This window comes from Marmota marmota, unplaced genomic scaffold (assembly GCF_001458135.2).
Source record: "Marmota marmota marmota unplaced genomic scaffold, marMar, whole genome shotgun sequence".
In the NCBI taxonomy this organism is placed as follows: domain Eukaryota; kingdom Metazoa; phylum Chordata; class Mammalia; order Rodentia; family Sciuridae; genus Marmota; species Marmota marmota.
Window position 1 is genome coordinate 2,972,207 of NW_025999942.1, and position 23,782 is coordinate 2,995,988.

Consider the following 23,782-nt stretch of genomic DNA (forward strand, 5'->3'; position numbering starts at 1 on the left):
AAAAATGTGGCATTTATACACAATGGAGTATTATGCAGCACTAAAAAATGACAAAATCATGGAATTTGCAGGGAAATGGATGGCATTAGAGCAGATTATGTTAAGTGAAGCTAGCCAATCCCTAAAAAACAAATGCCAAATGTCTTCTTTGATATAATGAGAGCAACTAAGAACAGAGCAGGGAGGAAGAGCAGGAGGAAAAGATTAACATTAAACAGAGACATGAGGTGGGAGGGAAAGGGAGAGAAAAGGGAAATTGCATGGAAATGGAAGGAGACCCTCATTGTTATACAAAATTACATATAAGAGGTTGTGAGGGGAAAGGGGAAAAAAAAACAAGGGAGAGAATTAAATTACAGTAGAGGGGGTAGAGAGAGAAGATGGGAGGGGAGGGGAGGGGGGATAGTAGAGAATAGGAAAGGTAGCAGAATACAACAGTTACTAATATGGCATTATGTAAAAATGTGGATGTGTAATCGATGTGATTCCGAAATCTGTATTTGGGATAAAAATGGGAGCTCATAACCCACTTGAATCGAATGTATGAAATATGATATGTCAAAAGCTTTGTAAAGTTTTGAATAACCAATAAAAAAAAAAGAATTTTCACCTCTAGCTCAGCACTAGAATTTATTGATTTAACAGATGTGTTAAGATTGGACATGGGTATTCCATATCAGAACCCTTTAATCATTCAGTAGAGCTAATTCTGTCATTTTGAAAGTTATTTCTCAATTTTAAAAGATTCATTTTCTTAATACATAGAACTGTTTCTATTTTAGAACTTTTTAAAAGCCTAATTTTTTAAAATTAATTTTCTTAAAATTATGCTTCTCTTTTTCATCTCCTTTTATGTGTTTGTCTGCCTATCTGTTTCTCTCTTTCTCTCTACCAAAGCTTGAAGAGTGAACATGCTCTGAGAGTTTTATAAAGTTTGGGAATAGTAGATATTAAATAAAATCTTCCTAAGACTGTGCTGATAAATCTGTACCATCTCTGACATGAGTAACTGTTCGGAAAGAACTGTAAAACTTAAGTCTTCAGGGTGTAATTTACAACTCTTAATTAAAAACAACAACATCAACAACATGTGAACTTTAAAAATATGTTGTTTGAAAATGATTTCAGAAACTTACAGAAAGTCTGCAAAAATAAGAATAATATATAAAGTGCATACATCCTTTAATCAGATACCCTTATTGGCTAAAGAGTGTATGGCATTTTACATGCTATTCTTATTTATTTAAGAGGTGAATAGATGTATCTATTGGTATTATTTCAATCAGTTTAGTTCGCACATGGGCACACTATTAACTGTGTGTGCTTAGATGTGTTTGTATGTTGTGTATGTATTTTATAAAATTTTCTTCTGAATATTTTAACAATAATTTATGTGTACTCTAGCCCTTTACTCATAAATATTTTAGTTCATATTTGATCAGTGGATTTAGTTAATACATATACATTTTTTGGTATTTTTTTCCCCCTCTCCATTCCAGGATCAGGCATTGCATTTGCTTTTCTCTTTAGTCTATAACATTCCCATAGGTTTTTTTATTTTTATTTTTCATTTGCTGTGAAATTTTTGAAGAATAATGTACTTTTTTTCTTGTTTAATAAAATGTTTCTCATTTTTGTATCTCTGATATTTACAAAAGTGGTAAGCTCAAACAGATGTTACTCTATTTCATTTCCCTGCATCCCTGCTTCCCCTCCCCCTTTACCTCTGTAGGTAATGAATGCCATTGTTTTCTAATTAATCTTTCTTTTATTTTTATCAATAAGTTAAATAAGCGCATACATACACAAACACACCACTCAGATATATATACACACACATATATAATTATTTCCATCTCTCTTTTTCTTTTTTTTAATGTTTTTTTAAAGTATTTATTTTTTAGTTGTAGTTGGACACAATACCTTTATTTTATTTATTTTTATGTGGTGCTGAAGATCAAACCCAGGGCCTTGTATATGCTAGTTGAGCACTCTACCATTGAGCTACCACCCCAGCCCCTCCATCTCTCTTTTTCAAAAGGTGTTTTTTTTCTATATATACTCTTTTGTATTTTGCTCCTTTCACTTAATATACCTTCTAGAAATAACTCTATGTCAGTTCACAGAGATCTTTCTTTTTCTTTTTCTAAACTTCTGCATAGTTCTTTATTGTATGTATGTATTGTAGTTCATTTAGTTAATTTTTGTGTGTGTGTTCTTTTATGGTGCTGGGGTTCTAACTCAGAGCCCAACACATTACTAGGCAAGTACTCTGCCACTGAGATACATCACCAGAAATCCTCCACCCGCCCCCGCCCCCGTTTTAAGAATTTTTTAAAAATTTGAGATAAGGTCTTGCTAAGTTGCCCAGGCTGGCCTTGAATTTGCCATCTTCCTGCCTAAACTAAGCCTCCCAAGGAGCTTGGATTATAGGCATGTACCACCATACCTAGCCAACTTGTCAATTTCTTAGCTTAGAAATTTCTTATGATTATTACAAAGTTTAAGACCTTGTAATATTTTGCAATGATAATAATAATAATAAATACTGTTAGAAGTGTATCTTTGAGGTAAATTCTAAGAAGTGAGGTTAGTGCCTGTGTAGGTTTGTGGGATATTAGCAGTTCTGTTTTGCTTACACATCAGCAATGGATGAAAGTCCCTGTTTCTCTTCAGCCTTACCACACAATATATTGTCATGCCGTTTTAGTTTTTGCAGAGTTCATAGGTGAGAACCATCAAGTCTTGACCTTATTAATGTTTTGAAATTAAGCGTTGAACTCACTTTTGGAGGATTGTTTTGTCTGTGCTTTTTTGAAGTCCTCTGCATTCCTCTGTTCCCCTTTCTAACTCTCTTTCATGCTCTTTGAGTAGTTGGGGTTGCAGGGTGAGGCAGGCAGAGAGAACTCTATTGGAATTTGGTTTCTTTCTCTGGTTACTGGTAACTTAAAGACTCTAATATCTGTTGTCCTATTTTAGTAAGCATTTAAGCCATTTGTGATTCATGTTGACTTTGTGTTGTTTGGGAGGAGAAATGTGACAAGATGTGAAATCAGTTACTTGTTATTATTCTCCAGCCCCAGAAGTTCTAGTTGCAGACTTTTATGAACTCAAGTGTCTTATTTATAACGACATTCTGAGTCCCTTTGGGGGATGTTGTGGCATCTTTTATTTTTTGGTTGCTTTCACATGAGTTCATTGGTAGGAAGGGAGTGCATGTTTAGTTCAGCAGTCAATGTAATTTCTTCTTCCTTTCAAAGCAGAATATTTCCCTGTATAAAATATAATTCCTAGTGCTGGGGTTGTGGCTCAGTGGCAGAGCGCTTGCCTTACACATGTGAGGCACTGGGTTCTATCCTCAGCACCACATAAAAATAAATAAACAAAATAAAGATATGTGTTCATGTATAACTAAAAAAATATTTTTAAAAAGATATAATTCCCTCACTGTTCACAATTTTATGCTCCTTTACTTTTGTCAAAAAATGATAGACATTGAAAAAGATGAGAATAAACATTGAATGATTTGGCTGCTTCTCTAGTCATGTACTTAACTTTCCCTTTTCCTTATACTTCTGCATTGAAGCTCAGTTGCTTCTGCAGTTGTAGCTATTTACTTTCTATTATGTTAAAGGACTAAGGGAACTCAGTAGAAGAATTTGACCAGAGTGTTTGAATTACTTTAGGCTCCCTTGTTCTTCAAGTTTTTGCCATGGTTGGTTGATCATTCCTGTTGTGGAAATGCTTGTAAATATTCTGAAGGCCACATGCAGCATTTTCTGCCTTCCAGCCGTTTTAGGAAGGGAATGCTGTGGGGAAGGAGAGGTCCTCATCCTATATGAATGAATGATATAGTCTGATCCAACATCAACATTCTTCTATTCTTTTTCAGGTACTTGCATAGTAGTGAAAAACTTTGTTACTTTTTAAACTCTTACCTAAACAGGTACCTATAGACATTCATATTGAAATAATATTAAATATTTAATATTTATTTGAGACAGCACATCTCATCATTGATGATCCTGTTTATTTTAAAACAGAAATAAACACAAGGTGCAGTGGAACATGCCAGGAATCCCAGTAGCTCGGGAGGCTGAGGCAGGAGGATTGCGAGTTCAAAGCCAGGCTCAGCAACTTAGTGAGGCCCTAAGCAACTTAGCGAGACCCTGTCTCTAAATAAAATATATTTTAACAAGGGGCTGGGGATGTGTCTTAGTGGTTGAGGGTCCCTTGGTGCAATCTCTGGTATTACCTTACCCTTCCCCCCATCAAAAATAAAGCCAGGAATGAAATAATTTACTACTATATCATGTAAAAATTACCAAACTTGTTTTAAGAATTGATGAAGCACTTATTAATTCTCATGTACTTGCTATGTCATGGATTTTTCTAATTGTATTAACAATTCCAGTATTTATTATTTGATATTTTACCCAAATATTCTCTCTTGTGGGTTCAATAGTCATGTTCTTTTGTCATTTGAACTTAAAATGTCAAAGATATTTTTTAAATGAACCATTTATAATACTGTTTTAAACATACTTGTGTTAAAAATAATTAAACATATTTATGGTTTTTTTAAATGTAGATAAAGACAATGTATTTTGGGAACATTTTCTTTTTTCCTTTTCTTTCTTTCAATAAAAAGGAAAAAGGTTTATTGCTTTTCCAGCAAAGGAGAAACACAAGGGACTCCTGTCTCAGAAGCTGTTCCTGCTCTTCAGCAGGAACAGGGGCTTTTAATGAAGTGATTCAAAGGCTATATTCCATGTGTTCTCTGTTGGAGTTATAATTCACTTGTTAATTTGGGAGATAGTCATTTCTGCTATCTTCTGGTACTATTGGTGAACATTTCTTGCATGGGAAAGTATCTCAAAAAATAATTTTGTATTTGGTCCAAATTTCATATGTATTTCATCTATTAAGACAAACAGTTGATGAAGAATAAGTTCTCATAGTGGTATTTTTAAATCTAATGTCTCTTTAACTTTACAAAAAGTCTAGTTCATTCATCCAACAATGTTATTAATATGATTTATTTAATTTTTTAGAAAGGACAACTGGGAAGGCCAATTTTGGATGTGCCATACTGGAATGCAAAGCCAGCTCCCATGCCTAACATTGGATCAAAATATGGAAGAAAAGCCACTTGGATAGGGGCCAGTGGGGACCAGACTTTTTTACGAATTGATGAAGCACTTATTAATTCTCATGTACTTGCTACATCAGAAATTTTTGCCAGTAAACACATAATAGGTAATACCAACAACATACAAATGTCCTCCCCCAAACCCTTGTGTGGGTTAATATAGTAAATGGTTTGTTGTTCCCTATCATAATGAAATACAGTCTTAGAACTTTTTGTATTTTTCTTTCTTTCTGTTTAAAGAAATTTAAATAAAACCTCTAAGTGGCTGTGTTTATATGTGTCTCTATGCTGGAATAATTGGGAGAATTACAATTCAGAATATTCATAAGTTAGGCAGTTGTATAAATATATGGTAAATTATAAAGTGAGGAACTTTCTACATGGTTTCTTGTTAGTAAATAATAGGTATTAATTTTATGGGTGGTTGTAATGATCAAATTTTGAAGTTTCATTAAAACCAAGATATCACTTCATACTTGTCCATGATACCATGAATAATTAATAATAATAATAATTAATAATTAACAATAATAATAATAATAGAATGGTATAGCATAGATATTAGGAGCATGTGTTGTGGATTTATATAGCTGAAAGTTGTAATTCTAATTCTGCCACATAAAGATTTACTACTTAAGGTTATGTATGTTTCAGCTTTTCACCTGTAAATTGGTGATAATTTACTTACTTGGTGGGTTTGGGAGAATACAGAAAGGTAATGCATATTAAAATTACATATATATTTTTCCCCTAAGGCCTGGTACCTGCTTCTATATCAGAACCTCCTCCATTTAAGTGTCTTTTAATAAATAAAGTAGATGGGAGCTGTAAAACTTTTAATGACTCTGAGCAAGAGGATCTTCAAGGATTTGGTGTGTGTCTTGATCCTGTGTATGATGTAATTTGGAGGTAAGCATATAATAAACAAGTTTTGATTAGATTATACTTTTTTCATAACATAAAATTCATTTATAGGCAAATTTGTCACACATGAGAACACTCCTGTTTAGTAATTAGAGTTTTATCATGGTGATATACGTATTAATTAATGAAGCACTTATTCTCATGTACTTGCTACATCAGAAAATTTTGCCAGTAAACACATAATAGGTAATACCAACAACATACAAATGTCCTCCCCCAAACCCTTGTGTGGATTAATATAGTAAATGGTTTGTTGTTCCCTATCATAATGAAATACAGTCTTAGAACTTTTTGTATTTTTCTTTCTGTTTAAAGAAATTTAAATAAAACCTCTAAGTGGCTGTGTTTTTATGTACTTCATAGTACAGTGTAATGGTTAAGAGCACATGTTTTGAGCCTTGCTACCTAGTTTTATCCCAGCTCCATAGTCTTCTCTGTCACCTTACTTTGTGTGCCTCATTTTTTTCATTTATAAAAATAGGTATTATAGTATAGAAACTCATAAAGATAGTGTAGAGGTGTGATGCTGCATCATGTACAGCCAGAGAAATGAAAAGTTGTGCTGTAATTGTGTACAATGAATCAAAATGTATTCTACTGTCATATATACCCAATTTTAATTAATTAATAAAAAAAATGGAAACTGATTTTTAAAGCAAAGCCTTCTTCTTTTGTGAGTGATATAAATGTAAAGCTTGTTAATAGTGATGATATTGTAAAAGTATATTTAAGAACAAAATCCACCATAGGTATTAAGCAGGGTTCAGGTACAGGGCTTTGGAGAAAGCACAAAATTCAGGAGCTTATCGTTTGATTTCTAAGTCCAGAATAGTGATTATGTAAAATGTTGATTAAAGTTATAGAAAACTGATAACAAGCCGTAGTCTCAATTTATAATGAATAAATTATAGTTAACAATATTACTGGAAAAAAGGTGGTGTAGAAATATTTGCTGCTATGTTATGAGTTTTACTTTTAAGAGTTCTATTGTTAATAATTTTTAGTCTGTCTGTAATGCTGTCTTATTACATAGAATTCATTCTATTTCTTGTTTCCATAAACATGTAACTATTAACATCTATATAGAAGAAATTATGCCAAAAACAATACAAAATAAAAAATAATTACGCCTGCCCTTTAGCAGTGTACATAATAAAATACCCGTTTTGGCAGAGGAATCTATAGGATTATATAAACTTGGTAAAATATTAAAATGTAGCAAGAAAGTTACATAAGAGTATTAAGAAAGAAATTATATTGTACTTGTTTGAAATATGATTTATGTCCATAATGAATAAAGTAAAGAGTTCTTATTCTCTCTTTTTTAATTTAATTGATTTTTTAAAATACATGATAGTGAATGCATTACAATTCTTATTACACATAGAGCACAATTTTTCATATCTTTGTATATGAAGTATGTTCATGCCAATTCATGTCTTTATAATGTACTTTGGTTTTTTTGCATTACAATTCTTATTACACGTATATACCACAATTTTTCATATCTCTGTTTGTATATAAAGTAGGTTGACACCCAATTCATGTCTTCATATATGTACTTTGGATAATGATGTCCATTACATTCCAGTTTTATTCTCAGTGTTTCTAGCTTTGCATACTGGTGGGACAGAGATGTACCCTACCATTACCAGAGTGGCTTATCACTCTAAGCACTTTTTTCTTTTCTCTTGCTGTATTTATTTGGCTGGTTGTAGTAGTCAGTAATTCCAGTAAGTTGCAAGTTTGAAGTAGCATATGTGAGAAGAGAGAGACTTTTTCCTTCTTCTTCCAGCAGCCCAGTCCTGCTTGCATTTTCATCAGCTCCCATTTCTGAAGACGTCATAGTTTCTTTTGGAAGGAATTGTAGTGCTTCCCAGTTTGTTGATTTGTTTACTGTCGGGCATTTTGTGACAAGACATGGAAATAAGAATTGAATTCTTTCAGGTATCTGTGGCAGCATTGTGCAAGGTAGATTAAACAAGGAGAGACTTCAAGTGAGTGGTCTTTTGTGGTCATTCTTAGGAAGAGAATGAAATACTGAGAACCAAAGTTAATTAAAGTGGTACAGTCCGATAGAATGGAGAGGATAAAGAAAGAGTTAAGTGTTAAGAAATTCTTTATAGTTACTTACTGAATAGAAATCAATGTAGAGAGATTTAGTTACCAAGGAATAGACTCTGATTTGGACTTAAATGTAAGTTGATTTGCTTGCTTCCTTCCTTCTTAAATGTTTTATTTGTAAATAAAGTAAATTCATATTAGCATGACAAAAAAATTGACAACATGAAATTTATTTCTGGATACATTCCTTAAGTTAGAGATAAAAGTATAAATGCTGGGAGTTCAGATAAACACTTGAACTAGATCCCTTTCCCTGGGATCTTAACAGAACTCTGAAATATAATATCCATCTAGTTAAACCTTATCTTTTTCATATATGATAGCAGCAATGAATAGGACAGATGATCTTAAGTGCTTGCTACCTTCTACATCATTTTCTTCATTGTTGCAAAACAGATTAAAAGATGAAGGGCAATCTCCTGTGTTTCTCAGTAAAAAAGGTAGGAGATATTTTCCCCTCCAGTCAAGATTACAGTTTCTTTCATTATCCTGACTTCTAGCCACTTCGTGTATTTCAGTAGGGCCCTTTTATTTTACAGCTATCACAGGTATTGCAGATCCAGTATTAGCTTACTTTAACCTTTCTTCTTGTCTCCACCTGCTTCCTTTTGTATGGTTTCTATTATTTGATGCCATTTCAATTGCATGTACTTTGCTTCTTCCTTAAGAATATAACAATTCAAAAAGTTGTATTTTTTTTCTCAGCAATAATTTTGCGCGTTGTCCTAGTCAGTAAAGAACAATGTCATTATTAAAACCGTTAAAATTCTATACTCAGTACATAGCAAATATACCTGTTTTCCCATCAGTGAACATTTTAGATTGTTTTCTAAAGTTTTGGTTTTACCTACAATGCTACAGCAACATATATGCACACATATCCACTCAGTTTTTTTTTTTTTTTAAATATGTGAGAGTATTTCTATGAGATAGCTTTCAGGAATCAGAATCGTTAAGAGATAAGCTCATAGATTGTGGAGGTAGACTGCTAAACTGACCTTCAGGAGTGTCACTTTGTAGTAGAATTCATATGTCCCTATATTGTCAGCATCAATAATTAGTTATCATTTTCATCTTTTGCTATTTTAGTTTTATTATTTAATAAATGTATATTAAGTTTCTACTATATGGTAAGTAAAGAATGATATGAAATATAGAAGATAGTAAATGTCCTGCTCTTATGGAACTTATTTTCTTAGTGAAGACAGACACTATGTGAAGGCTAATAAATAATATACTTTGTAGATAGTGCCCAGGAAAAAGAGGATGCTGTGAGAATACAACACTGTCCTCTCTTCCATACAATGGAGAAAATATAAGTTAAGACCTTTAAGTATGAGAAATAGGCATTGAGAGTCAGAAGTTTTGTAGGCAGGGAGAGATTAGTAGGCCTAAATGCTTTTATGTAAACAAGATTGGCAGTATTTTAAGAATTTGAAGAGAGCCATTATAGCTAAAGTATATTGAATGGCATGAAATAAAATCAGAAACCAGGTGTGGTAGCATAGGTCTGTAATCTCAGCTGTTTGGGAGGCTAAGGCATTAGGATCGAAAGTTCTAGATCCAACCTCAATAACTTAGCTAGACCCTGTCTCAAAATGAAAAAGGGCTGTGGATATATCTAGGTGATAGAGCACTCCTGGGTTTAGTCCCCAGTATAGTAAAATAAATACATAAATAGCAAAGAGATTGATAGGGTAAGGACTTGTAGAACTTTGTAAACTAGATTAAGGAATTAGCATTTTCTTCAAAATAGGAAAGAAGCCTTTCCAGGAATGTGAGTTTAGAAGTGATATTGAGATTATACTTAGTGTGGAAAAGTATTGGAAAAAAGTAAGGTAGTGGCTATTGCAGTAGTGCAAGGGGGAAAGATGATGGTTAGCTAGCTTGAACTAGATTAATTAGCTTGAACTAGAGTGGATAGTAGGAAAATGAAAAGTAATTGTAATTTTGTCTTATGTATGCTTCACATATTTTCTTTCACCTTCTCATCTTTAAACTTCTTAATGGGTGTTTTTTTGTACAAAGAATTTATCTTTACATATGTGCATAAATTTTTAAGTATTTAGATGTATTTTTGTGAAGCATTGTGATCTGCTTCTCTGATCATTTTCTGTTGTGATATAAATTGCTTTAAATATTTAGCTTTGTTAAGAAAAATAATGAGTTTATTTTTTACTATTTAAGCCAACTATTATTTATTTGTATCTTTAATTATATTTTAGAAAATTTTCAAAGAAAACTACATGTTGAGGTGCTGTGATATGTTTTCTTGAAAGGTTTCGTCCGAATACCAGAGAATTGTGGTGTTATAATGCAGTGGTTGCTGATGCCAGACTTCCCTCTGGAACGGATATGCAGTCCAGATGTAGTATCCTAAGCCCTGAACTTGCCCTACCAACAGGATCAAGGGCTCTTACTACTCGGTCTCATGCAGCTTTGCACATTCTAGGTAGGGTTACTATTTGATGTGTAGCTAATTTTCATTAATGTGTGCTGTTCTGAGGATTGGGGCTTCTTTCAGAGTAATTAAATTTGTATATCATTCTTTCATAGTTTGTTAAATGTAACAATATGTTAGGTACAAACTAATTTAAATCCTCTAAGAAGCTTATCCTGTGCAAAGCAATGCATAAGACCTGTACCAACTTTCTTTTTTTTAAAATATATTTCTTAGTTGTTGATGGGTACAATACCTTTATTTTACTTATTTGTTTTTATGTGGTGCAGAGGATCAAACTCAGTGCCTCACATGTGCTAGGCAAGCACTCTACCACTGAGCTACAACCCCATCCCTGTACCAACCTTATTATGAAAGTTTCATGTATGTGCATAAGCAGTCCTGAACATAATTTTTCATAGTAGGTAAATCCTAAAAAGTAGTATTTTAGTTTAACTTGAGTGCAAAACTTTTAGAGAGATAAAATACTCAAATGTAAATTATAATATTTAACTTATTTTTAAATAACAGTCAACAAAAATGTTATAGTGTATAGTTCTTGTCTCTTACATAACCCAGTTTTCCACAGAACATCAACTTGACATCTGTTTAATAACTTTGAGATATAGTACTTCTGCAGTATATGTGTGCTGTTGCTAAAAATGTATGTCAATCTGCATACTTACATGTTTTGTTGCTTTTTAAAAATGATCCTTAAAAAGAACTCATTTATGTTGACCTAGCTTTTGCAATTTTGAAATCATAATTCTTTGTTTCTTTTTTCTCAGATTTCATAGGGAACCATTATAAACATTTAAAACTAGCATCAGTTAACATTATTTCAGGCTAATGTGTTTTCCTCAAATAGTACTTTAGGAATCAAAGTAATTCAGAGAGTTTCATAAAAGAAAGAACCTTGGTGAAGATTTAAAGGTTAAGTGATTCCAACTTTTCAGAGCTTCAGTTTTGTACAAAATTTTGTCATCAAGCATATGTTTAAATATGGTAATTATTCACACAAAGGTGACTTTTTATTGTAAATATTCTATGAAGCAGTGTTTAAGGCTTAGAATAAATTTATTGAAATTTAAACATTTAGAGTTTACTTATTTATTTTAATGTAGCCCCTATAGTATTTAATATCATCAATGTTATAGGAAATTTTAATTTCAAGAAGTTGAATTTTATTTGTTTGTTGTTTTAGGTTGTCTTGATACCTTGGCTACTATGCAGGACTTAAAAATGGGCATCGCAAATACAGAGGAGGAAACTCAGGCAGTCATGAAGGTTTATTCCAAAGAAGATTATAGTGTAGTAAACAGGTTTGAAAGTATGTATACTTAGATTTAGGAAATATTACCTTGTAAGTGAAATACATATGGATGTTCTAAAATACAAAATTTCTTATCTTTTAGGTCATGGAGGTGGCTGGGGTTACTCTGCCCATTCAGTAGAAGCTATACGTTTTAGTGCCGACACTGATATTTTACTTGGTGGTCTTGGCCTGTTTGGAGGTAGAGGAGAATATACTGCTAAAATTAAGGTAAAGTTCATAGATACCAAGCCCTGTTTTGTTTGAAGATGTCGGTTTGACTTAGTTTATTATTCAGTGCTTCCTCTTATTTTTCTTTTTTACTTGGTTTGTTTTTGTTAGTGTCTCTTTTTATAAAAAGGTAGAGGAAACATTGCTAAAATCTAAAGCAATTATCCTAACTTGGTTTATTTGTTGTTTTTATTAATGCCTCTTTTTAGAAAGAGATAGAGGAACTTTGCTAACCTCAGTAACTCATTAAAAAATAAAAACTCAGAAAGAAGGAAGGAAAGGAAAGGAAAATGATTTTTTCATACTTTAAGACTCAAAAAGAGACTGGCAGTTAGTCTCAGCCCTTTGTACCAGTGTAGCAGACTTGTTTATGTGGCTGCCTAGAACTTCTTAGTGGTCTAGGAATAACAGCACCTTTTCTATGTGGCTGCCTTTTATAGCTGTTTTAATAATAGGAGCCACAATTATTTTGATGTAGCGAAAAAGGTTTTAGCATTTTTAGTGCCAAAAATGTGTAAAAGACATGATCATCCCAGGGGTAGGGATCAGGGATAAAATAAGAGATTGAACAGAATGGATGAATTTTATCTGTTAAGTGAACTAAAAATAATTTAGAATTATTAGTTTATCATACCTTTTCATCTCCAAGAGGGTTTATAATTATCCTAAGTAAAATATGTCTATTCTTTGAAAATTCACCACTAGCTTGAACATTCTGCTTCTCAAATTATCTGATTTTGCTTTTAAAATAAAATAAAAACTTAATAGTTTGTACCTTGATTTTACTGTCAGACTTCACAAAAAAATATCAGTATATCTCTTCTGTTCAGGAGGTTTTTTTCGTAGTTTTCTCAATATTATCTAAAAATTATATTAATGTTCTTTGAGGATACTTTCCTTAGAGGCCATCCAGAACTGATAAACTTTTAAAGATATTTGCTTATTTCTGTTTACAATTATAATACATATGCTAAAAATGCAAATAATATAAGAATGGACTAAGTAAATATTAAAAATACCCTATACTTACAAGAATTATAGAAATAGAATAATGGTTAAGGGTACCTATAACACATACATTGACACTAATAAAACCAGTAGTTTAGTGTTTGGATCATTTCAGTGCAGCTCTGTCACAATGGTTATTTTAGGATGGTTTAATTCATTATCAAGATAGAGAAGCAAACTGAGTGAGTTATATAGTTCTGTTTGACAGTATGTAATAAGATCATCAAAAGGATATAAATCTTTTTCCTTTTCCTGGCCATGGGAGATTTTGTTTGTTTGTTTTTCTAGTATTGAACACCATAGTGGACTTTATCTTCAGTAGTGACCTTGTATACAAGTTGTTTTCGATTGGTCCTACTTTCTTTTTTCAACTCAAATTCTGTCTCACTGCTCTCTTCTTTAGAAGTAATCTTGCCTTTGTAGTATTCAACAAGTGGACTGTGGCCTTCTATTAGAATTTAGGCCCCACACTTTTTAAATTTACCTCCCTTTATGTCTCTAAGGTATACATTTTCTTTCTAATCCTTCTTTATTTTGTTTTGTTTTCATCCCCTTTCTGTTTCTTCTGTCCCTCTGTAGATTCATTCTCTTCCATGTGATTCATAGATATCAAACTGACATCTTCAATGTGATTCAGCCCAAAGCCTTTTTGCTTCATTCTATGTTTTCTCTTAGGCACTCTTCTAAACTCAAGGTTTCAGTAGCCATCAGCATTCCATGATGCCCATATTTATATCTCCAGCTAAGACTTCTTTGTTGACCTGTTTTCATGTCAGATATCAGTCATTATATATAATCTTTTTTTAAAATAATTTTTTAGTTGTAGATGAACACAGTGACTTTTATTTTATTTTTTTTTATTTGTATGTGGTGCCAGGGATCGAACCCAGTGCCTCACAAGTGCTAGGCAAACGTTCCACCACTGAGCCACAACCCCAGACCATATATAATCTTAACTGAATTCATGCTTTTCCCTCTGGCTCTTTGAGAAATCCCTTTCTAATGAATAGTATCATCCATTTACCTGAAAATGCCATGATTTTATACTCTTTTATTGCTAACTAATATTCCATTGTGTATATATGCCACATTTTTTAATCCATTCATCTACTGAGGTAAATGGATAGCATTAGAGAAAATAATGCTAAGTGAAATAAGCCAATCTCAAAAAAACAAATGCTGAATGTTTTCCTCTGATATAAGGTGACTGACCCATAATGGGGTAGGAAGGGGGAGCATGGGAGAAATAGAGGAACTCTAGATAGGGAAGAAGGATGGGAGGGGAAGGGAAGGGGCCAGGGATTAGCAATGATAGTGGAATATGATGGACATCATTATCCAAAGTACATGTATGAAGGCACGAATCGGTGTGAATATACTATATATACAACCAGAGATATGAAAAACTGTTTTCTATATGTGTAACAAGAATTGTAGTGCATTCTATCATATATTTAAAAAATAAAATCAATTAAATATTAAAAAAAAAAGAATAGTCCCATTCACCATATGCCTGCTACATAAGCCAGAGACCTAGCTATCTTTCTTAATAGGTTCTCTGAAATCTCTTTCTTCCTCCTAAAAAAGTCTACTATTCTCCCAGGCCAAAACTATTAGTCTTAGATTAGCAATCTAGCTGATCCCTGTTTATATTCCTTATTTTCTATATTTTGTCTTCATTTTCTCTTCCTAGTTTTTCTCAAACCCATTTCAGTCAGGTTTGTGCCCCAGCTACTTTAGTGAAATTACTCAGGTCAAGGACAATGATAACTCTTATTGATGATGATGATGATGATGTACTGGGGATTGAACTACATCCCCATTCTTTTTTATGGTTTATTTTGAGACAGTCTTATTAAGTTCCTGAGGGTCTCACTAACTTGCTGAGGCTAATCTTGAACTTGTGATCTTTCTACTGCAGCCTCTCAAGTTTTGGGATTATAGGTGTGCATCACCACTCCCAGCTCACTGATGCCTCTTAAATCGTTAAAGCCAGCTATCAAGGCTCATTCCTCACCTTCCTCAACAAGTCAGCCAAATATTATCTGATTGAGCTCTTTGAAATACTTTATTCTCTTGCCTCCCAAAGCACCATACTTCATTTTTGTTCTGTCCTACTGCTTACTTTCCTTAGTCTCCTGCTGGTTGCTCTTCTTTTGGACATTTTTTAAATCATCCTGGACAGGCATGGTGGTGTATTCTTATAGTCTCATTTACTCAGGAAGCTGAGGCAAGAAAATGGTTTGAGCCCACGAGCTCCAGGCTAGCCTGAACAATACAGCAAGACCCTGAGTCAAAAAATAATGAATTGGGCTGGGGATGTGGCTCAGGCGGTAGTGCGCTCGCCTGGCATGCGTGCGGCCCGGGTTCTATTCTCAGCACCACATACAAACAAAGATGTTGTGTCTGCCAAGAACTAAAAAATAAATATTAAAAAAAAATTCTCTCCCTCTCTCTCTCTCTCTCTCTCTCTCTTTTAAAAAATGAATAAAACAGGTAAAGGGAAAGACTGGGGACTGAATTAGAACAAATTATATTCTGTGCTTTTAATAATTATGTCAAAATGAATCCTAATGTTATGTATAACTAAAAAGAACCAATGATATATAATAAAAAATATGAATGAATGAATGAATGAACAAATAAAAGCAAGAAGAATAGTCATTCCCATACTGATCCAGCCTCACGGCTCTAAATATTTTTTCTTTGGTAACTTCTATACTTAAAAACTTCTCTCTTATTCTCCAAAGTGATTGATAAACACACACACACACAACTGTCTACTATATGTCTCCACTTAATGCCTAATAAATATTTTGTAGGTAATATGCTCAAAACTATTTTTTTGATGATATTTCTTAACCTGCTATTCTCACATTCTTCCCTATCTCAGTTACATGACTTAGAATGGCATTAACATGATTTTTCCAACTGCTCAGACCAAAAATCCTACAGTCATCCTCACTCAGTTTCTCTCTTCCTTTCACTCCCTACATTCACTTGAACAGTATATATGTTGGCCTCACTTTCAAAATGAATCCAGAATCTAACCACTTATTAAAAAATTGCCACCAAGTTGTTCCATGCCATAACCATTCTCACCAGAATTATTAAAGTACCTTTCCCATTTTATCCTGCTTCTGTACTTGTACCATTCAATGTATTTTCAGTCCAGCAGAGTGAGTCTCCAAAGTATGTCACTGCTCTGTTTAGAATAATGTAGTGTCTTCCTGTATTAGAGTAAAAGTCAAAGGCCATATAAAGATCAAAAAGATTTCATCAGAACTAACTGCCAGCTCCTGTCTGACCTTATGTTTTATTGGCAGCTTCACTATAGTCTGCTGCTTATTCTTCAGGAAGGCCAAGCACAGTCAAGCATCAGGACCTTTGCTGTTGCTATTCCCTCTAACTATTAGCTCTTTTCAACATCAGCCTAGTTTACCTCCTTATCACCTTTATGTCTTCAACTCCCTGTTCAGCCTATTAAAATATAATCCTTTTCCCTTCTACAAACGTACTCTTGGTAGTCCTTCATTGCTTGTTTTTATTGTTTACCACTGTATGTTTAGTTCTTGGAACAATGCCTGGTGCATAGTTTATGTTCAAACATACTTGTTGAGGATAAGCAGAAGAGCCAGGTTAGAGGCAAGTCATTCAGAACCCTCATAAGATGCTGCAAAGGTGAGAAACCACTGAAATTTTAGATTTAAGAAAGTATTTGGATTAAATACTTGTTTTTTTTTAAGAGTACTAAAAATTCTAGTATAGAGCTATTTATATCATTAAATAAAAATGAAAACCTTCACCTTTGTGGAACATGGATTAGACCCAGGAGAGAATAGAAATGAGAAGACTATTAGTCATTATGGAAGTAATCCAGCCAATAAGAGGAAATATGGTTAATTTGATAAGATTTTATGCCAGCAGTAGAATAGATATAGTGATGGCAGAGAAATATGGAAAAACGATTCTAGGATTTTTTATTCTGAGCAACTAGTTTGATGAAAAAGCTTTTAATCAGAACAAGTAAGGTTGTTATTAGTACTAGTAAGAGCAAGCTGCCTGGGGGATTCAGTGACTTTTGAGAATCAGATTCAGGCTACAGACAGATTTCCAGGTCATTAGCATAAAATTGAAAAGTTGAGACATCTAGGACTGTACCTGCCCAATAAATTTTAATGCATTTTAATGTTTTGCTGCTTTTCTTGCTGTGGATTCACCAGAGTGAAAAGATTTTTGTTTTTTACACTTAATAGTCCATTTTTTAAAAAAACAAACAACAACAAAAAACTCTTTCTTCCTAATTCGCTTTTATTTTCACTTAATCTCAGAACCTCTTCCCATTTGATATCTCTGTATTCTTACCCATATTCTGTAGTTTTTTTGTGTAACTTTTTTCATGTGCTATGCCTCTCTTTGGAGCCAAGTGCCTCAGACAGGCTGTACAAGTGTTCTATCACTGAGCTATATTGTATCTCCAGCCTGCCATATTACTTAAAAAAAAAAAATTTTTTTTTTTCAGTTGTAAACAGACACAATGCCTTTATTATTTATTTGTTTTATCTGGTGCTGAGGATTGAACCCAGTGCCTCACACATGCAAGGCAAACACTCTACCAACTGAGCTACAACCCCAGCTCTATTACTTTTTGAACTGTTTTTTATGACTTGATTTTTCTTTTTTTAAAGGATCCTATCACCTGTTATTCTTCTCTCTCTCCAGCTAATAATCTTATAGCCTTTTTGCTAGGTATTTTTTGAGGTTTTTTAATATTGTTTTATTTAATTTTCTCACATTTAGTATGAGGTGGGTAATACTGTTTATTGTCCAACCTCTTTTTATGGATGAGGAAACTAGGTCCCAGGGTCTTATAGCTAGCCAGTATTCATAAGAGTTTACCTCATTTAGAAACTCTGAGATAAAAATTCTTTGGTCCAGTTCTCTCACCTCCTTCAGATGTTTATATTCTTACTTTATTGATTATATCATGTACAAAATTTCTAGTATAGAGCTATTTAGAGCATTTGATATAATAAATATATATATATATATATATATATATATATATATATATATATATATATTAGGAAGACAGATTAATATAAGCCATAAAATGTTGTATATGTTTTTTTTAATTTAATGTGTTTTATGTAGTTCAGTAAATAATTAAAAACTTTAATAGTAGGTATGAGATTTTTATAATCTGTGTAGTTAGTTCTGTGTATATTAGACACACATACACAATTATAAACACATTAGTCAGTAGATTTATATAATAAAATGATTGGGAAAAATGTATTTTTCTTTTGTCCTCAGCTGTTTGAGTTGGGTCCTGATGGAGGAGATCATGAAACTGATGGAGACCTTCTAGCAGAAACTGATGTGTTGGCTTATGACTGTGCTGCTAGGTAAATGATTTGTTCATTATTCAGTGTAATCCTTGTCTGCTTAAAATTAGAAATTTATTACGAATAAGTAAATATAACTTTAAAAAAGTTTTAACTAATCTGCTATGAATATGCTTTTGCAAATTAAATTATATGTAGTCATATCCCACTTAGTGATGAGGATACTCCTGAGAAATGCATTGTCAGGCAATTTTGTCCTTGTGTAAACATTAAGATGGATAGCCTGCTTTATACATTAGCCATATAGTACAGCCATGATCCTATATGCAATCTGTGTAGGCAGCAGATGACTGTATTAGGAAATATAAGTATCTGTTTTAATGATACTTGATCAAAAATATTAATATTCTTTGCAACTTTATTTCACAAGATAAATTGGTTCAAAAAGTAGAGAAATGCATATGTTTTGCATCCTTTTGTTTTCATGCATCCCTGAGAGAACACCTAGTATGCTTGTACTTTAGTAACTGATAGTCATTTATTACATTACATATAGTGTCAAGTAGTCATACTAGGCCATAATTTATATGGCCTATGTACTCTGATGTCATACCAGTAGAATATGCTTGACAATAACACACTTTATAAGATGACCAGCTTTACTGAAGGCTCTAGGCAGCTTGCCACAGCAGTAGATTTATGAAGGTTCATAAATAGGAAACTTAGGTTTGATCTGTCCTCCGTGTAATCCTAAGAATTATCTTAACACTATGGTATGATAAGTTAGTGGTTTGAGTCAGGGAATGTTATGATGTGAAAAAATATATCCAGAGCTTTATAATAATAATACTATACTATACTTCACAATAGTAACTGTGTTAAGAAAACCTTGTGGATTGTTTATAGGCATTTTGCAATAGAAAATGTATATTTTCTGAAATAAGGATGAAAGTAAGACATTGATTTTGCTTTTACCAGATATATACTTTTGACAACCTAAAGAGTGAATCTGAAGAAAACTAATCTGCTATGAATATGCTTTTACAAATTCACTAAAGAGTGAATCTTCATTTTCGGCATTAGTCAATATCAACAGATAATTTTCAGTAATTCTTAATGTTTTATACAAATGGTCATGAGGGGAAAATTCAGGAAAGCTAATCAGTTAACTAAATTTCACAAGCTTTAATTATGCCATTGTCATTTACCATTTGCTTTCAGTATATGATTATGAGCCAAAGATGATAGCATGTACTTCATGTGTTAAGAAGTCATCTGGATTTTCTTCATTACCCTTTTAATGAAGCCCAGACTCTCAAGGGTAGCACTAACATACTTTTTTGACCTTTTGCCTCTTACTCTTCTTCCATCTGTTATAATACAATAATCAAATAGACACCCTGCCTTTTCCCAATCCTCTCTTATACTTTTTCTCACCTCTACAGATTTGTTCTTGGCATTCTCCACTTCCTTCAAGGCTTTTCATTCTTCTTAATCCTAGTTACAAATAGTTCTTTCTACTCTGTTACCTAGTACTTTGTAATTGACTGTCCTTTGGCAGATGCCCTTAATTAAATACAAGTCTTTTGTCTCCTCTAAAATCAATATACTTTTGTCTGTAGTTACTGTGTTACATGTTCCTTTCCAAATACTTGATGAATTCAGTCCTCAAAACAGCTCATTGAACTAGACATTATTTTCACCTCAATTTTCAAATAAAGAAACTGAGGTACAAAGAGGATATAGTAACTTGCCCAGAGTCTCCAGTTGCCAAGTCACAAAGCCAGGCTTTGAATGCTGGACTTGACTCCAGAGCCATTTTCCTAGCTTGCTGACTCTCAGAACACTTGAGCTGAATGAATAAACTTTAAAATTTAAGTCCAGATTTTCATTTTCTGCAAAACGTTCATCTTATTTTAATAGGAAAGTTTTATAAGCATGTTGTAGAAACCAAGAAGAGGAGATCTAGCAACATAACACAAGTAACTGTTAACTTCTTTGAGATCATGTCTAGACTTTTTATATGGAAGGTCTTTAATGCCGACAAGAATCTTAAAATATTATTTTTATGGTTTGGTTATAGAGGATTTAAAAAATAAATATATGTGACAGGGAAGTACAAAGGCATTGTCTTTGACTCACTAATCTTTCTCAGAGAAAAATATGCAATGATGTTTGATGAACCAGTTCTCCTGCAAGCAGGATGGTGGTATGTTGCATGGGCTCGAGTGTCAGGACCCAGCAGTGACTGTGGTTCTCATGGACAAGCATCTATTACAACAGATGATGGGTAAGTCTTGCTTAAACAGTTGCTTAAACAGTTCTCATTTTCATCTGTGAAATATTCTTTCAAAGACTCAGAGGACTTTCAGCAGGATAAAAAGCTTCATATGATTAGAACATAATTGCTAAAAATTAAGTTTATGTAACATCATATGCCAGTAAGCAAATATTTCAAGTCTAGACAGGACAGGAAACTAATTATAAACTACTGTTCTTTGCTCTTATAAGACAGCATTTGTATATGTTTATGAGTATCAAATTGCTTGAAAGCTTTATTACAAATTAGAAATTAGCTAGAGGAAAATGACAATATTGAGGAGTTTTGAGGACTTTGGAACCATAAAAAAGAAACAGATACTTGTAGTTTGACAGTGCATGTGTAAACACTTTATAAATTGCAAAGCTTCTGTGGTCTGAAATGATAGTTTTAATGAAATATAGGCAAAATTTTTCTTCTTAAAAATAACTTTCATCTATAGAGTGGTTTTTAATTTATATAACATTTTCATGTATGTTATCTCATTTGGTGCCCTTAGTAATTTTGTGAGCAGTGATTAGAGAAACAAGAAGGAAATGATTTACTTAGACTTCTATGGTAATCATGTGGCAGAGCTAGATCTGGACCTGCAATATGTTAACTCTAAATCCAGCATTCTTCATACTCTTACTACTACTCTTACCTCTACTCTTACTTCATACTGTAACTCTGATTCATGAGTTAGGAATAACTATCATTTGTAAATGAAATTCCTTATTACACTTAGCGTAAACTATTTGAAATGGGTACAAGCTATATATTGGTATATTTCAGTTTAGTTCAACTCAAAATCAGAGCAGACCAAAAAAAAAAAAATCCAGGCTGGTTTAATAAGTGAATTCTATGTTGCTAAATATTCAAGGAGCCTGCTGTATGAAAATTAATTCTGTTGTATGTATGCAATTCAACTTACTCTAAGATTGTTTGCTAGAACTGAGAAGACTGGTCTGACCCTGGACTGTGTGGTTCCCATTTACAGTTTGGTCAAACTTGGAATATCTTGGAACTTTAAGGCTTAACCCTGTAATGCATATAATCAAATAGATTTTATATTGATTGTAAGTGGAAATCTTTTGTTAAGTTTACTGCTTGCTGTCCAGAAAGATGAGCTAGAGGACTAGGACTAAGCAGGACATCTATAGAGTTCCTGATTACGTTCATTTCCTTCATTTTGCTGATTCAGTCATTTATAGTTAAAAATCAGAACAGTACTTATGTCTTTCTTTTTTTCTGAAAGCAATGAATAATTTACACTATTGTAAGATTTGAAAGCATGATTATTAATTTCTTAGTTCTTTTAATGACTCTTAGATCATGATGTTTTAAACATCATTAATTTTTCTCTTCTTAGTGTTGTTTTCCAGTTTAAGAGTTCAAAGAAATCAAATAATGGTACAGATGTCAATGCTGGTCAGATACCTCAATTATTATACAGGTATTTTGCATATTTATATTTAATTAATGTGGTTTATTCATTTGCTATACTGAAGTAGAGCCAGTATAAAATATGTGCATAATAAAGGAGAATTTATTGAAGCATTCTAGAAATTATAATATACTGATAAAAATTTAGCTGATTTAACAAAAACATTTAGTTATTAATTTGCATATTTTAAAACATTTTCTTTATCAGGCTTAATTTTGCACTTTGCCTAAAGATTCACATTGATAGTATTATGTCTATAATCATATTTTAACAACTGATTTTTTAAAATTTGTCTTTTTTCTTACAAATTTTATCCAAATTGGTCTTAAAGAAATGTAATTGGGTATGGGAGGAGTACTTTAGATATAGGCTTAATCAGTTTACCTTAGTGTTACATTTCTTATTTATCTTATGGTGGAAGGAGTTGGAAAATCCCTTATTGTTGATGAATTTCCATGTCTAATTGAAATATTAAATAATAGCATTTTTGTGTGACATTTTTGACATTAAGAATTTTAATTAGTCCATGGTTATTCAGACATTTGGAGGCATATGCTTATGTGCTTTTGTATTTCTACATTACTGCAGTACTAGAATAAAAAAATGAAATGGATATAACCCTCACTAAAAATGTTATCATTTTTCTTCAATTTAATTGATTTTTCTTAAATACAGGACAGCGGAATGCATTACAATTCTTATTACACATATAGAGCACAATTTTTCATATCTTTGTATATAAAGTATGTTCATGCCAATTCATGTCTTTATATATGTACTTTTTTGCATTACAATTCTTATTATACATATATATCACAATTTTTCATATTTCTGTTTGTATATAAAGCAGGTTGACACCCAATTCGTGTCTTCATACGTGTACTTTGGATAATGATGTCCATCACATTCCACCATCCTTGCTAATCCCCTGCCTCCTCCCTTTTCCTCCCACCCCTCTTCCCTATCTAGAATTAATCTATTCCTCCTATGCTTTCCCTCCCTACCCCACTATGAGTCAGCCTCCTTATATCAGAGAAAACATTCGGTATTTGTTTTTTTTTGGGGGGGGGATTGACTAACTTAGCATTATCTTCTCCAGCGCCATCCATTTACCTGCAAATGCCATGATTTTATTCTCTTTTATTGCTGAGTAAAATTCCATTGTGTATATATGCCACATTTTTTAATAGTAAAAAATCAGAAGCAATGCTTCTAGAACAGGAATTCTCTTCTTCCCATCTTTCTTCCAAATAATTGCTTAAAGAACATGAATGTTACAAACTTCATTTTTCCCAAGAAGGGAGTTTTCTGGTTGGTTGGTTTATTCGTTTGTTTTTTGAAATCCTAGGTACTACAGAATTGTTTTTAATGCAATGTCTGTTATAGTCATTGTTTGTAATGCATAGCTTTATGAACATAACAAGTTGCATTGGACTACTCCTAACTAATATTGATTGAATAACTTTTTGATAATAGCATTAAATAGTAGTGTTGCTG

General features: G+C 32.7%; 1 protein-coding gene across 1 annotated transcript in view; it reads left to right on the plus strand.

Moving 5' to 3' along the window:
* Nucleotides 1-23,782, plus strand: part of Mycbp2 (MYC binding protein 2) — a 233,163-nt gene that overhangs the window by 74,748 nt on the left and 134,633 nt on the right. Inside the window, 8 exon segments of the mRNA XM_048801244.1 lie at nucleotides 5,055-5,259; nucleotides 5,908-6,061; nucleotides 10,480-10,652; nucleotides 11,845-11,970; nucleotides 12,056-12,183; nucleotides 18,508-18,599; nucleotides 20,695-20,829; nucleotides 22,211-22,294. Coding sequence (XP_048657201.1) covers nucleotides 5,055-5,259; nucleotides 5,908-6,061; nucleotides 10,480-10,652; nucleotides 11,845-11,970; nucleotides 12,056-12,183; nucleotides 18,508-18,599; nucleotides 20,695-20,829; nucleotides 22,211-22,294 — 1,097 coding nt within the window.